Here is a 16,842-nt window from a genome sequence, read left to right on the forward strand (position 1 = left end):
TATTTAATCAAATGTTGGCACACAGCAGTGTTTGTCACATTTCTGTCTTCGACCACTAGAGGGAGTGGGTCGACAGGCACCTCACTTGTTAGTATGGCAGTGAGTTAAATAATGAATAAATATGGAATACACATCAGCACAGAAAAAAAGATAAAGGGCTCAGTTGTTGGAGCTGATCTTCACTCCCTGAATTCTTCCAGCTGGACGTCTGGTTCATCCTGTAACACAAACATAAAGATGCTCAGTTTTTAAACCCACAAAAGTCTTCAGGAATTATTAACACTAAACCATCGCTATCAGTGACTCTACAATGGCAAACTAAAGTCATGGAAAAGACCTGGACGTTCAAGTCTGCTATTGAAATTATGACATTTAAACATTATTACACTATTTTGACAGATTAATAGATAATGAAAATAACAGTTGCAGCACTCGTACACTATGTTAGTGTATAGAGCAGGTGATAAATGTCATTGTAATTCAGGCTGCATTGATTTGGAAATAAGTGGCAAAAGAAATGCAGAGTAAAAATGAATACAATAGACAGTATTTTTCTCTTGTTACTCACTTTTCGGTTTCGGGAACTGGACATTTGAAAGCGGCCAATGGAGTCCAGAGGAGCAACCTTCCTCCTGTAGACGCATCAGTAGAAGAAAGACAGGCTCAGTCCAAAACAATTCATCTTTGCAGTGTTGTAAACAGTGCCTTAAAGTCATACTTGAGTTAAAACAAAGAAATCGTGTTTAATATGACTTTGGTAAAAGGGGAAGTCACCCATACTAGTTGTACTTCTTGTCAAGTCTTGAAGTATCTGATACTAAATGCACTTAAAGGATCAAAGGTACAAGTAAAAGTAATTCATAGATATATTTACATGTATGTATACTGCATACTTTTGGTCTGCAGGTAGATTATCGGAACTAATATTCAGCATTTTTCTGTTTATCTTGACCAGTGCTGGACCAATTATTGATAAAATAAATTCATTTAAAAATGCACTACTACAAACATCTAAAATATTCAGTACAAGTACCTCAAAATTGTACTCAATTAAATGTATTTAGTTACATTCCATCACTGGATTTCTGTGATGTACGGTGACTGAAAATGTGAAATATGTACTTTTCTCTCATGTACTTCATTCACTCTGTACCCCATCTTCAAAAGAAAACTGATGATTTTCATTACCTCTTTTCATTGGCTTTACGGTTGTACTGGAACTGGTTCTGGTTGTTTTGGACAGTAAGGTGCTCTGTTGGGACAACGAAGGTCTCTGAGTGAGCGGGGCGCCCGTCCACATCCCTGTCCATCTCCCCAGCATCACCCACAGACAGGTCCCTCTGGTCTGAGGGATCATGCAGGTGGGGGAAGAACTCCTGCTCCAGCCAGCTGACTTCCTGAGGACGATAATCGATTGAGAAACGATTATAAAATAGACTGAACAGGATTTAATGCCTGCAGGTATTTGATCTGTCTAAAACGGTCCACAAAGACCTACCCTTTTGTTTCTGGATGCACTTGGCAATACAGCAGCAGGTATCTCCTCCAACGACATGTAAAGAGCCAGGAGAGGCAGCACACACCTGGAGCACAGCATCTGAACAGAGTGAGACAGTCTGAGTTAGTGACAGTTACAGTCAAGACACACAAGCAAGTGAATTTTAGAAGGAACCGCACACCTACCTTAAATCTTCAGTTTTCTTTATGGAGTTCTGACCTCAAAGCTGATGATGGTTGCAACTCTGCGTCTTCTGAGCTGTCGACCAGCGCGGAGGGTATTTGTAGACCTGCATCTAGGGTGGGTTTATATCATGGGACTGGCATCGAGGGCTGTTTAGGCTAAGTCACTGTGTGTGTGTATGTGTGTGTGTGTGTGTGTCTGTGACCTCAGACATGCCAATTACATCTGCCGCCTGCCATTGTCATCATTAGAGTCAAACCTCTACAGCGACTCTTGAGAGATTCAAGTGCTGACAACATGCCTCGACACACGTACAGACATATACACATACACATTGTCCCACCCTCAGGCCCTCTTTCACTCTCCCTGCCGCCGATATGAGGGAAGATGGGAGCGAGATAAGGTCATTGTTGAGCAGCCTCATGTTTGCAGGCTGGTTTCAACTGGATTGCTCTCGTCGGCATTCGCTACTAAATTTGTATTTATGGCAGATGTGTTGCAGTTGTGTTGCACCCTACACAAACTGTTGGGGCGCCAAATCGCAAAATAACATTCAGTACATATTGTTGCTTTAAAGTCATTTATCCAATGAAATGAATAATATCTGCCAGTGCATTTTTAATCATTCTAGTGCAACAAGTTGCCTTATTCAGTTTTCCTTTAAGACAAAGACGCTCACATCTCTTTAAATAAGTAGAATTTGACAGATCTTAATACTAATCGTACTGTACTGGCAGATTTTATGTTGTTTTATCAGTACAGAACTGTTAAGGCATGAATAAGAACCAAAAATGACTTGACATATTACAATTCCATTAAAAATGTATATGCAGTTATATTTTGTCATTTCCAACCCTTGTCTGTCTGTAGATTTTGCATTAATTTATTTTTTTTAATGACTAATTACTGTATAAAATGCTATCTAAAGCCCTTCAGTGCTTAACAATAAACATAAAAATCCTTAGAGAAGCACAGAGATGGAACAATCAGAAACAGTATCGGGATCCCAGTGTGTGTGTGGTAATCTGGAAAACTTGATCACTTTGCTTCGCCCGACTTCACCGGCGGATGGCCACCCAATCCAGACCACACACAACAGTCTCCACCCCTCCTCCGCCCGCCCGCCTGCCTGCCTGCTGCCTCTGTCTACAGAAAACAAAACAGAGAGGAGACAGTGTAGCAGGGATGGATGGAGAGATTGGAAGAGGACGGGCGGCGGCGAAGGGGTCCGCTTGGAGCCTATGCACATTCAGACACGTTTTCACTTTTCCTCTTTTCCCGCCCTGTCCTAATTATTTCTATTTTGGGACGCTGAGGCCCACCAAACATAGAGCTGGTGCTGATAGATCAGGCGTGTATAAATAAACCAAGGCAAGGCTGGCAGCATGTCAGCAGGGGCAGAGGCCAGATAGGCTGCACTGATTACCTCCATTATCAGGGACAGGCCTCATTAGGAGCCTCTGGTTGGGTGTGTGTGTGTGTGTGTGTGTTCTTTTATTGCAATACAGGACCAAATGTACTCTCAAAGATGTAAACTTAATGGAGAATCCTTCAAAATAGGGACAATCTGTATTTTGTTTTGGGGTTTGGGCTTCAGTTCATGTTTTTGTACGTAATATACTCAAAATGTTGTTGCCTACAATCAAAAGGAAACATACTTAGCTGCTGCCAAGAGTTATATGAGATGAACAATACCACTCTTTTGTCTGTATAAAAACAAAGCTACATCCGGCAGATGGTTAGCTTAGCATAGCACATGGACCGAAAACAAGGGGGCTTTCAGGGGGGGGGTTTGAGTCGTACTGTTTCTTGCCCTCGAGCAATGACGTCCTTTTTTGCTAAGCTAAGCTTACTGGCTGCTAGCTCTTGTTTCAAATTTAGTGAACAAGCCTGAGAGTGGTATTGATTTTCTTATCTAACTCTTCGTGAGAAAAGGATTAAGAAATGTTTTTAAAGAACATATTTAAATCATTTTGTTTGTACTTAATATACGCATACTTAAAATAAAGCTGCTGCACCCTCATATGACTATTTCATGTATGATATTTACAGGTTTGAGATATATTAAAGCAGCTCCAAGAAACTTTCATTTTTGTTGATTCTGGCGGCCCCTGTGGACAAAAGTGGTGAAGATAATTTGTTTTGGAAGCGAGGGATAGAAAGGGGCAACATTTTTTGTCTTTTTAATGTATCTATATATGGTCATGTAAGTTAACACCTGTAATATGACGATGATGAAACAAAGTTGTTTCAAACCCAGTGACTGTCATTAAGAACAATTATAATAACTATATAGAAAATGCCTTTTTTTCTGATGTTCTTGTGTGCTTACACAGGTCAGATATATATACTGAAACTTGTTCATAACTATATATAACGTATACAGTTATTACATGAAGTGCAACATTTGCACTTTAAACGAGGACACCTTAATTAGGCCACAATAATCATGAGAAAGCATAAAAGTATGTTAATATTCTACAGTAAAGTACAGTATCATAATAACTAATATTGTCAGTTGTGGTTAAAGAATATGAAATGAATGTCGTCACTGAAGCAACTCAAGAGTTTAGTAATATGAAGTTGTGTGTCTGTGAGATAAATCTATCTCTGTCTGTGTGCATGTTGTCTGCTTGTGCGTGTCTGTTTGTGTGTGTGTGTGTGTGTGTGTGTGTGTGTGTGTGTGTGTGTGTGTGCTAAATAACTTCTGTCACACCCCGCCCCGCTCCAGTGCCCTATAAGTACCAGGCATTGCAGCAGGTGCCAAATATAGACTCAGCAGAGACTTCTCTGTGAGCAACTTTAGACCAGATTAACATGAAAAAAATGTAAAAATATAAAATGATAATGCTTCATCGATGTTGGAAATACTTTCATTCAAAGTACAAAACTGCACTACAAGACACAAACTCATAAGATAGTCAATTTTAAGCCTATATAAAGTTATATACAATGAGAGGTAAGGGCTGTAGCTAGTAATAATCTCCTCTTATCAAATGTATAATATCCAACCAGGCAGTGTGTTTGATCAGTTAATCAGTCGCAGTGCCGTCTTAGATTAATCTACCCATATCATCCATCATTGTGTGTGTTTGATGGCCGAGTCAATACGTCCTCATTAAAAGGGAACTATGTAGTTTTGGAGAAGAAATACAAAGTCAGAATTGTAATGTCTACAATATTAATAAGGTAATAAATCAAACTCAGAAATATTTATTTTTTTCATTACTGAATTAACAAGCTGTTCTCAGAACACTGTGTAAAGCTAGAAAGATGGCAGGGTCCGCCAAATATAAACAAAGTAAAACAGTATGAAATTGTGTTTAAGGTCAGTTTGTTTATTCAGTTTATACGGTCATGAAAACAAAGAGTTTGTTTATTTAGTTTGTTGAAAAATCAATGAAGATCTTTCTCTTCTGATTAAAATTTCTTCCTCAAAACTACAAAGTGCATCTTTAAATATAAAGGTCTAACAGCCAGAAAACAGCATGCAGTGAATTTGTTAAAAATAATTATCATGATTTTGATTTATTTCATCCCATAAACTTTTAATTATTAAAGCTCGTTTTGACCACTGGGGGATAGAAGAACTCTAGAAAGACATAAAGGCTAACTATTTACACATAAAGCAGACAATATAAGCAACATTAACATTCGTTTGGAGCCCTGTGTCCTGCCACACTACAAATGTAAGTCTAATATTCACTGATCCTTTTAGCTCTGTTTCTCAGACAAGCTTCTGAGAGAAAAAGTCAAGGTTTTAAGCTAGTTAGCTGCTAAATCAACCAGATGTTTGACTTCCTTCATGCCAGCTAATGTTAGTTGCTAACTTTGTACTGGGCAGTTTGTCTACATTAGGTTTATCTTTTCTGTTGTTGTTTGTTTACTTTGACTGTTTTGGATAAGGCTACTTGCCCCCATTGTAAGTTAAATGTGCTAGAGTGCTATATTAAAACAATGAAATAAAGATGTTAACAAGGTCGAGAAACAGACGACAATTTTCCACTGGTTAATCACCACTTTAGGCTACGTTAGTAGCAACATTTGACTCACTGGTAATACAAAAATATTGATGAATGCAACTTTAATTTAATTACAAATGTAATTTACTTTTATTTGATTAAGTCCAAGCACTTTAGTTTAGCCTCAGCATAGCTAATTTTAATCAGATTTAATGCCGTTTTGTTTGCAATGTAGGCTACATAGCAAAGATATTTAGCTAATGTAGCCTTTTGGCTAGCAGTCAAATTCTGCTGATTCACTTTCAGCTAATTTGTTTCTTATTTTAGCTAGTTTAACTTGGTTTTAATTATATTTTAGCACATTTAAGTCGCTTCAACTATTGCTACTACTACTACTACTAGTTGACCCCACGTCGGACGTTATAACGGCCCCGTCATTACTGAGGGATTGGCGCCCTCTGGTGCTGGTCGCCGCCGCCATGTTGGACAGAGCCGCCCCTCCCTCCTGCAGCTGCACACACTAACAACATGTTTCCATTTTAACGGTGCGGGCCGACGACTGCGACGCAGAACAAGTTGAAACGACGTAAAAAAAACATAGCAACCGGGTGGTAAACCTTAACTTTAGCTCTGCGTGGCATCGTGGCTGCACATTGAAGCCTTAATAACGAAGGTCGTGTGAGTCTGGAAGGGGAGGAGAGTATCAGTGATATGTTGGGAGGAGAGGAGGAGTGACGGCAGCAGCTCAGCAACGAGGAACAGGTTAGAAAGACGACGGTGAAAAAAAACAACCCTTAAAAAAACAACAACTCGGGGCCGTGGATATATCTGTCTCCTAGTTTCACTTCTTTTACCTTCAGTCACTTCTCTATCTGGAGCCCAGCTGCCACAGAGGTGAGATTTTACGCGTCAATTACATGTTTTACTAAAGATGTGAGGGGTTTATCAGCCCTTTACCAGACAATGTGTGTGTGTGTGTGTGTGTGTGTGTGTGTGTGTGAGGCAGAGATTGCCTTTGCTGTGAAAGTTACTGAAAGTTTAATGACCTTATGAGGGATTTGTTTGCTTCAGCTTTGTCTAAACCGGAAATCCCCCATTAATATAGTGATTTCTAATGGTGATGAAGAACAGCAGTGGAAAACTTAATGACCCGCCTTCCCATCTCTGTTAACACATGGCACACCCACATCCACTGGTTCGTGCTCCTCAGCTCTCAAACATGCTTCATCTGGAACAAAAGACATGTCTGCCGCCCTTTAGCTCCCACTGTGTCACATGCTTTTTATTGAGAAAGGACAACCTTATGACCTGTGGATTTAATATGATGGTAAACGCATATACTTACTTGTCCTTTTGTAAAGGCAAACCAGGCACATCATGTAAAGGCTATAAGACAGTAAAACATGATTGTGTGACTGATAAGCTGAATAAAGTGTGATGCTGGACTGTTTTTGTTGTGGTCACTCTCTGTTTCAGTAAAATCCCCCTCCCTCCCTTCTGGTTTATGTGACGCTCCTCTTCCCCTCTTCACTCCTCCAGTTTCCCACAGAGACCCTGGGAGTGGACCGGGAAGTGTGACCTCCTTTTACTGCCTGCTCAGGAAAGTTTCAGCCAGCTCCTCGCCATGTCCGCTCCTGGTAAGTAGCTCAACGCAACAAGTTGAGAAGTGGAACTTCTTCTTTCTTTTTTTTTTAACATATTTAGTTGGACTTCTAGACAGAAGATTAGAGATAAGATGTAAGAGTGGTGATGTGAGTTGTGCTCTGTCATACAACACTTTACATTCCTTCCTCATTGACTTCATTTCATTGTGAAATGATTGCATCTCAAAGTTTCCATTAGACTTTCCTCTCCTCTGATCATCATTGTGTGGTGAATCAAAACCCTGTCCTGCCCCAGATTCCTCCAGTGACCTTCAGTAATTTTATCCTCCCCAAAGATGTTGAAACTGAGAATGAATACCCAGAATGCTTGCATAAAAACAGAAGTGAAAACAAGACTGATTTTGGCCCAGCGCACTCCTCCCTCCTGCTGGAAAGGAGCAGTTCAGGAGGTGAAAGGCACCGTTGTGTGGGCATGTCCGTCTATGTACGTGAGGGCAGCTTTCCTGCAAGCGCGCTAGTTAGATTTTTTGAGTTTTTGTTTCCTGCAAGTGGAGAAAGGAATGTGAAGAGAGGTGGAGCAACAGCAAGCTCAAAAACTCAAGTCCTCCTTTTTGACCTCATACTCTTAGGAAGGCAGTGGAGTCAGTTGCTTTCTGGCTTTAATCCAAATTTGAGCTGAGATTCAGAACTGTTTGCTTGCATGGACATTAATCAAGAAGGAGTGTCAGTAGAAGATAATCCTATGACCTTTAAAAAATGTGTATCTGATTTGCTTAAAGGTCCTGCTGCAGTGCCCTGCCATGTAAACAAAAACCAGTTTGGCCAGCTATGGAAACAATGTGAGACCAGTACACGGCACGCAGATATTTGTTAACTCAACACCAGTGGCATGGTGTTTGATAATGAGGCCATGTTTCTGTTAAAGGCAACGCAAAGAAAATGTATTTGTTTATCAAATTTCATGTGAAGTAAACACACACAGAGGAGTTTGGTACATGAAATAAAAGCGACACATCTACAGAAAACAAGCACGTACTTGCCACAGACCCGCATATAGAAGAGATGTATAGGAGTTTTCAGTTTGCTTTACAAAGTCCAAACAGCTGTGACTGATCTCAGGTAATAATCATCGATTAATTTTCTGTCTCAACAAACCAATGGATTGTTTCAGTGTAATGCTAATTACAGGTGAGAAGACAAATCATGAGAGGTGCGCTAATACAAGATCAACAACTCGTGGATGTGTGCAATCGGTCTTCTGTTGTGCAACCACATTTCAGAAAATGTGAAGTTAGTGAGTGAACATGTGACAGTCAGCGTTCCACTTGGTGAAATACCGACAACCTCATGCACTTTCCTGTCACACCCACTTTCAGATTGCGAGCTCTTCTCCTCCCTGTTATTTGTGGCTCTTTTTTAAACTACATTCAAATGTCTGTGTATTGAGTCAGTGATCCAGTATTACCCACTCGCTTTGGACTCCGATATTGGTGCAGTTCAAACAGAAAAATGAGCAGAAACCACAATATCAATTCAAATATTTAAAAAATGTCTTCTTATGATATGATATGATATGATATGAAGCTTCAGGCTGATGTCGAGCAACCGCCTGTTGAAAAGCGTACTGATTAGTGCAGCTTGCTCTGGTCAGATAAGCCTCAGCTGTTGAATTCCTGCCAAAATAAGGACCCCTATCAAGTAATTTTACAGTTTAATGAGAGCATTTATCATGAAATACAAGTTAAAACCACACAGTCTATTAGTGTGAAACACAGTGCAGTATTGGCTGTTTATTGCTTGCTAATGAGTGCTTTCAGTTGGCGCTGTGGCTCAGCTAATAAGTAGCTTATTGGCCCTGCAGGGAAAAGTAGGATGATCCACAGTAAACACACACCCTCTCTCACACACTTTCGAGCAAAGAGCAGCCGCTATCAGCCAGTCACAGACAGATCGCGGCTTCCTCTGTACGAGTCACTGTGGTGTGAAAATGACCTGAATGCTTGTTTCTGGAGTATTTTATTGTCTTACTGAAAGGTGAGACGTTAAAAGAGGAGGCAGCTTTATGGGCTTTTTAATACTTGTTATGTGTTTTTAATTATCGTTTATTCTTAATGTATGTTATGTTTGGTTTTTGTTTGAAATGTGGGGTTTTATAAATGTTTCTCTGTTACTTTGCTTTTTGTTTGATCCTTTTTCTAAGATGTCATGCTTAAAATTAACTTCTATAGAATTCAGATTGAATATTGTCTGTTTTGAGACAAACAAGTAAAAGAATAAATCTGCAGGAGATGATGTTTGACCTCATACTTTTCCAGGTTATCCAAACCAGGCTCCCTACCCCATGGCTCAGCCCGGCGGCTCCATAGCCCCTTACCCATCCGCTCCTGGCGGGTATGCAGACCCCAGTCAAGCCCCTCCGCCTGGCTTCAACATGGCCTACAATCAAGGCCCACCTCCTGTCATGTATCAGCCTGGTCCGATGGGCCCAGGACCAGTCCCAGGACCGGAGTACGGTGGCCATCAGGGAGCGATCGCCCCGGCTCCGGCTGTAGCTCCGGCTGCGGTTGCTGTTGGGGTGCCCCCAGGACTCGAGTACCTCACACAGGTAGGACAGAGAAAACTGGCTTTGTTTCTCAACATTCCTTAAAATAAAAAGTAGCCTTGATTGGGCAGGAGATTTTAACTGCAGTTCCACCTGTTTTAAGTCGTTATCTTGAGGTCGGATGAATGATTCATGCACCACTCCTTCAGCCTGCTGACAGTGACTTACGTGTTTAAAGTGATTAACGATAAGAAACTACATTGAAAAGCTAGTGTGGGTTGGGAACACTGAATTGCATTAGTTGCTTTTTCACTCCTTTAAGGTTCTCAATGTGAATCGATCACACAAAAAAAAAAATTGGACACCTTAAACTGCTTTTACAGTTTAAGGTGTCCAATTTTTTTCCATTCAAATCAACAGTTTGAGTCCGTTATCACAACCATTAACCTTTAAAGATCACATCCAACATCGCTCTCTTTATATGTGTAACTGAATTTGTTTAAACGTGTACACACACTTGCTTTAATGGCTAGGCCTGTCACGATAATCAATAAATCAATTAATCATACGATAAATTAAAATGAGCTCGATAATTTTGCCGGCCTCGATAATTTCCATTTGCATGCTTGTTTGTTTTCCTCGTGTCTCTCACTAGAACCCTCTTGTCAGTCACTAGCCCCATTCACGCAGCCGTTTGCATGCGGGGATACTGCGCCAATTCTCCGCATCCGCCTTTGTGTGAACGTTTCAGATGCGGTGAGGGGTGAAATTTCGCTGCGCCTCCGGAGGTATCAGAGGCGAACCGAGCCGGCGGCGCGGAGCGAGGGCGTGTCGATCTGATGGTGTTGGTGTCTGATAACTGTACAGATCCTTCACTCAACAAAATAAAAATAAATGTCCCACAAAGCAACGTTACAGGACCAAACAACAGGAACGTAGTAACTGGTCGTGTCTTTGGCAACTTATGTGAGGAAAAAAATACCGCAGTTATTCGTGGAGAAGTGTCTGTCAGCCTGTCGGTCTGACCGACTCTTCGTCACATTTCTGCCCGAAAAACAGCGTCTGTCCCCGGCAAAAAACTTTAACTCACCAAGTGTTTGTCGCGCGACGGTCAGTTACTGTTGTCATGGTGACGGTCAGCCCTCCCGACAAGACTCAGTGAACTTAGTGAACCCCGAGAGTGAAATAGTCAGACAGCGTCCAGTTTACTGATGGCGAATATGTAATTATGTAAATGATAGAAAAACGTAACTTTGTCACTTTCCAGGATGTTTGGTGTGTCAGGATCTCAATTACAACACATTATAACAGCATCATATGATTATAAACAGACAGCTGGTACATGTTTAGATTAACAGGAGGACACCAGGGAAACACCTTGAAAAAAAACACATACGTCATCATCATCACGTGTACCGTCACGCCTCCGCATCACTACAGACAATGGTGCTAACATTGTTGCTGCAGTAAGGAACCGTGGCTGGCCATGGCTCAATTGCTTTGGCCACAGCCTCCATCTTTATTTATTTTGGATATTTAAAATGTCTTTTTCACATTCCAATGTTAAATATTCTTTAGAAATAAAGGTTTATTGATCTTTGAAAGGGTGTAGTTGCATTATTATGCCATTATCATTATATTAGTTGAAAAATGGTCTCAAAGCGACAATATTATCGTTTATCGCAATAATTTCTAGGACAATTTATCGTCCAGCAAAATTTGTTATCGTGACAGGCCTATTAATGGCTCTCCAGCAAATATGGTCACGTGGTCAGATACTGTAAACACAGCAAACAGTATCAAGATTGTCAGTGGACGAAGCAGCTTTGCATTGCAAACAAGTAAAAAAAATTTCCCTTCGTGTTCGGTCTCACAATGGTTCCTCTCTTGATTTTAGATTGACCAGATCCTGATCCACCAAAAAGTTGAACTCCTAGAAGGTAGGCAGGTTCACATTCACACTTGTCTCTTTGTAAGCTGCAGCAGTTGAGACTCAGCCTTGAGCTTTAAACCTCTCAATGTAAATCAAGTAGATAAAATGACATCTGTCCTTGGACTTCTTTACTTATCTACATTTTTGTTATATGATCATTTGCACTCGTTTCCCTTTCTCCCGTCCCCTTTAACCCATCCAGCATTCATCGGCTTCGAGACCAACAACCAGTACGAGATAAAGAACAGTCTGGGCCAAAAGATCTACAAGGCCAAAGAGAAGAACGACTGCTGCACCAGGAACTGCTGCGGCTCGCTGCGCAGCTTCGACATGAAGATCAAGGACAACATGGACAGGGAGGTGATCCGTCTCATACGGCCTTTCCGCTGCGTCTCCTGCTGGTGTCCCTGCTGCCTTCAAGAGGTCTGTATGTGTGTCACTGAGTCACCATACTACATTGATTTACCAGACAAAGACCAATACTGCACCAGTTTCATAGTTAATATGTGACAAATCGCTCACTTCAGTTAGTGATACAAACACTCTGATGTGTTATAAACTTTGTTACCAAGATAACCATTATTACTGGTGTTAATATTTAACTATTTTTTCTGATTGAAAAGAGCTGACTGTTACTTCGTAAAGCAACTGATTCATAGTTTAGCTTTACTGGCTAACGCATAACAACATTAATCATCATTTTTAGGGGTGCTTTTGGAAAAAATAGTCATTAGAGTGCTTCCCAGAACAAAACAAAACGAAAAGGAAACATATAAGCAAAACAATGGAAGTGCTATATTAAAGTCTTATGAAAAGCAATAAAAAAGAGTGACAGCAAACACTGAATAATATCAAGTTAACATTTCCTAAATACAACAACGCCATGCTGATGCAGGAAATTACTAAGCCTCTTTTTAAAGTAAACCCCCCCTTTCAGTCAAAAATGAGTTTTTCTCCTCGCTCCTACTGAGTTTCACTGTGTTTTCTACACAGATGATGTGCAGAGACTGAAAGTGTAAGTTTTCTCTGTGCTCATTAAAAATGTAATCTAAAGGGCGGTGACACAAGTGACACCGCCAGTAGTTAGGAAACCAATCCTGGTCCAATATTCAACATGTGTGCAAGTGTGATATGGAAACTTGAAGCTTCCAGTGCACATGCAGTGTTTCCCACACATAGACTTTACCTGGGTGGGCCGCCTATTTTTACCATCCGAGAGAACAACACCATATGGCATGTCTCAATACTACCAGCTTGGATTTTGAAATGGCAACGTGTGTGCAGGTTTTCACTCCAGCTGAGGATTAAAGCTGCTAATTTCACAGATCCAGCCACTTTCATTTAGAGTTGAGCAACTATTAGCATAAAAATCTGCAGCCTCACAGCTCTCAGAGGCTTCTGTCGTCTCTAAGTTCGTCTTGTGTTACTGTTGAGTTGCTGACTGAGAGGCCCTTCGATGTCTTTGTGCTCCGCTTCTCTCTGCTCAGGCAGGGATTTGTTAGGACCATGAATGGCCCTTTGTTCACACCAGCTATCTCCTAGACTCCCCCCATCCTCTGCCATCCACCTTTTCTCTCTCCCTCTCTGTTTAATCACATCATTGGTAATCTGGCTACAGTACGTTCCCATTGGCCTGAACCCAAGCTGTTGCACTCACATACTGCAGTTCTGTTTATTGGCCAGACAGCAGCCATGTGAGACGTATTACCTTTGTTATGTTGAGCCACAATGGAGCAGTCAGAGGCTCACTTATCATTCCTGCTGTTCCGTGTGACATGTGTGACATGCAAACCCCGTGAAGTTTTATTTATAGCTATCGGTGTCATGGGATGAGGACAGATTTTAAGCTCTCTGGGATAACTTCCTAATTTTGTGTGATGTTAGAATGTGTTTGTAATTAAATATTTGACCCACAGATGGAAGTCCAGGCACCGCCCGGCACCACAGTGGGCTACGTCAAACAGGACTGGCACCCTTTCGTGCCACGGTTTTCCATCCAGGGAGCAAACAAGGAGACTGTGATGAAACTGGAGGGGCCCTGCTTCGCCTGCAACTGCTGTGGGGACGTCAACTTCGAGGTGAGGCCAGAGGACTGCTGTCATTGTGTGTGAAACTCAACTCCTTTTGATAAATGTCATGTGGTTCAGCCAGCAAATAACTTCAGACATTTTGGGTAAAACACTTATTTTGTTAGAGTTAGGTGATAAGATTATAGAAGATACCACTTTCATTATTAAATGAAATAAACCAGATATAAAATGTTAATTGGTGAGCTCAAGAGATGCTGGTAGACAAATTTAGTTATCTAGACAGAGCCAGGCTAGCTGTTTCCCCCTACTTCAGTCTTTATGCTAAGCTTAGCTAACTGGTTGTATCTTAATTTTTATCCTACAGACATGAAAGTGGTTTCAATTTTTCATCTGACTTCCAGCAAGAAAGCAATTGAGCTTATTTTCCAAAATGTCACCTTTCAACAGTTTCCAGCTCTCCTCGCCATAACATCACAGTGTAAAAAACTTTGTATAAATGTTGTTGTGCTCAATGCTGTTCAGCTCAAGGCCAAAGACAGTGACAAGTCCATTGGCCGCATCAGCAAGCAGTGGAGCGGCCTGTTGAAGGAAGTCTTCACTGATACCGACAACTTTGGCATCCAGTTCCCGCTGGACATGGACGTGAAGATGAAAGCTGTGCTCATGGGAGCCTGCTTCCTCATTGTAAGACCACATTCGTAGTTTATTCCCTTATTTTTCACACTTTAGAATTGCACACATTTTATTTGTTGTTTACTTGCCTAATCAGGAGGATTCATTAATATCCTTCTTTGCTGTTTCTTTGCAGGATTTCATGTTCTTTGAGAAAGTTGGGGAGGCCAACCAGCGCAGCACCGTGTTCTCATAACAGAGAAAAAAAGAGAGGAAAAACAACAGCATGAGAGCCAGCACTTTCTCCAGTTATGCATTCTCTGTTCATGTAATCTGTTTTTCTATTTGTTTTTTCTAATCCACCCTTCATCAGATTCCAGCCAACATGGTGCCATCCTTTTTTTACACATAGACCAAAATGAACTCATGAACTCTTTCACCACGGATTGTTTTTTCAAATCTCTCCAAACCCCGTGAGTGACACCGGCTGCCATGTTCCTTACACTCCATACAGTCTGTAGACGTTTATCTACTTTTTAGTGAGTGAACATACCTCCAGCCAATCCCTGCCAAAGAAAGTCAACCCTGCCCTTAATGTCTTTTTCAACCCCAATACACAGAAATATGAATGGATATCAACACACGTTTGAATGTGCTTTATACTACTCTGGAATTAACATTTCATATTAATGTTTATCTATTATCATTACACGCATAAGTCATGTTTTATGAAGAAATAGATCTAGCTATAGTGCAATACTGCGTTGGATGTTAAGGCTGTATTCATTGCTTTGTTAGTTTGTTAAGCTATGCTAGCAGCTAGTCCTCTTGGTCCACCACTTCCCTGAATGGTAAAGATAGTGACAAGCCCATTGGTCGTGATCCTTTAAGTTCTTTAACATTTAGTCATCCTGATTCCTGATTCAACATTTCTTAAAGGTGCAATATGTAAGATAATTGTTGAAAAAATTAAAAAACAAATACTAAAATTATCAACAGAATGTGAAGAAATAACAGTTTTGACATTGTATTGCATTGCAAAGATATCTACTTAAGTGCTAACCAGCTAGCCACAGCTGTCCCAGTTCAAAGCTCCCGTGCTAGTGTTGTGAACATTAATACTTTCCCAGTGCTCCAAGCTCCCAGTCCAGACCGCTAGCTGCACAGCTAATTAGGCTAACTAGCCAATGGTAGCTACAGTTAGCAGCATTTACTCTGGTGATTTGCTGCTCCGTATTTGTTTTGGGGATGAATTTGACAGGGAGCAAAGTCTTACAAATTGCACCTTTAGTAGTTGGTAAGCAAATTTTAGCATGCTAATACAGGAGGATGTTCAGTGTCCTTCAGCCGAAGTCGTGAACACAGGAGTTGACGCATGCTGACAGTATTTACCAAAGTGCTCTTTCTCTACCTCTCAGCTGCCTTTCTCTTCCTCGAAAGCCCTCTCTGTCTTAAGGCTGAGTGTACATAATCTAACAAAGCTGTAGCACAGGCTGCAGTGTAAATGCTCTCATGCTCCCCCTGTGGCTTACTGGTTGCCATGGAGGCCGACGCCGCAGCCAAACCTCACCCCCCCCCGATTCCTCCAGATACCACTGAACATGTGCCAGTGTGATAATATGGGAGAGAGAGAATGTAGGGGGAGAAGTCTGAATAGAAAAAAAGTAGAAGAAGAAAAGCAGAAGTTTAGGTTAATGAACCTCAGTCTGACCTCCTGAGTGATTGAAGAAGTCCATCAGTGTCAGGTTTAAGGAAACAGATGAACTATCTGTAAGATGGACTTAAATGTGATCTGTTGTCAGCTCTGTGCTTAAGAATGATAAAAATGTCAGGTTAATGTTTGCAAATGTTACCTATTGAATGCAAATCTGTTCTGTATTTAATAATCATTCTCGTTTATATCGTTCTCATGACATAACACATGGGTGTTGCCACTAGTTTACTCTGTTCCAGACTGCAGCTCTCTGTTACAGTCATTAACTAAATGTGTCTTGTTGCCTATGCATATACAGTATATACTACTACCAGCCTCTTTAAAGGAAAGAAAGTAATCCAAAAGATGTACAGTACAGTTTAACGCAAATATTTGTTCGGTGTGTTTTATGTTAATTTGCAGGATTTTCTGTGTTCCTATCAAAAATACTATGTTCAGTATGTTATATAACTCTTGTATCTTGTGATTGTGAATGACTTTTTTTACCGAATCCAAATAAATACCCTGTAGTTGTTCAGAAATAAAACCTCTGTCATACAAAGGCATTTGTTAAAGTGTTGTTGTCTTCTGCTTCAGTGTCCAGGAAAGTTTTGGGGAAGGCCCTCGGAAACCCAAAGGCTAAATGTGGAACATCTGGTTTCACTCGGAAAAAATGACCTTTGCCTCACAGGGAAATCCAGGCTCTCAGAAAATTAGCCTATATCCACTTTCATCAAAACTCTTTTGTGCTGACTGTTTTAACTTTTTAAATACAATACGCACTT

The 16,842-nt window shown here is 40.8% G+C and overlaps 1 protein-coding gene across 2 annotated transcripts; it reads left to right on the plus strand.

Moving 5' to 3' along the window:
- Positions 1-6,131: 6,131 nt before the first annotated feature.
- LOC141003569 (phospholipid scramblase 2-like) lies at positions 6,132-16,623 on the plus strand. 2 transcript variants are annotated; one of them, XM_073474945.1, is made up of 8 exons: positions 6,132-6,537; positions 7,183-7,280; positions 9,563-9,852; positions 11,687-11,729; positions 11,925-12,145; positions 13,639-13,800; positions 14,275-14,436; positions 14,561-16,623. In XM_073474945.1, exons 2-8 carry the CDS (start codon positions 7,268-7,270, stop codon positions 14,618-14,620), a joined length of 951 nt encoding a protein of 316 aa, XP_073331046.1. In that variant the 5' UTR covers positions 6,132-6,537; positions 7,183-7,267; the 3' UTR covers positions 14,621-16,623. The 2 variants fall into 2 exon arrangements, with proteins under 2 accessions (XP_073331046.1, XP_073331047.1); XM_073474946.1 differs by lacking the exons at positions 6,132-6,537; positions 7,183-7,280 and adding an exon at positions 9,185-9,281.
- The last annotated feature ends 219 nt before the right edge of the window (positions 16,624-16,842 follow it).

Source organism: Pagrus major, chromosome 10 (assembly GCF_040436345.1).
Source record: "Pagrus major chromosome 10, Pma_NU_1.0".
NCBI classification, from domain to species: Eukaryota; Metazoa; Chordata; class Actinopteri; order Spariformes; family Sparidae; genus Pagrus; species Pagrus major.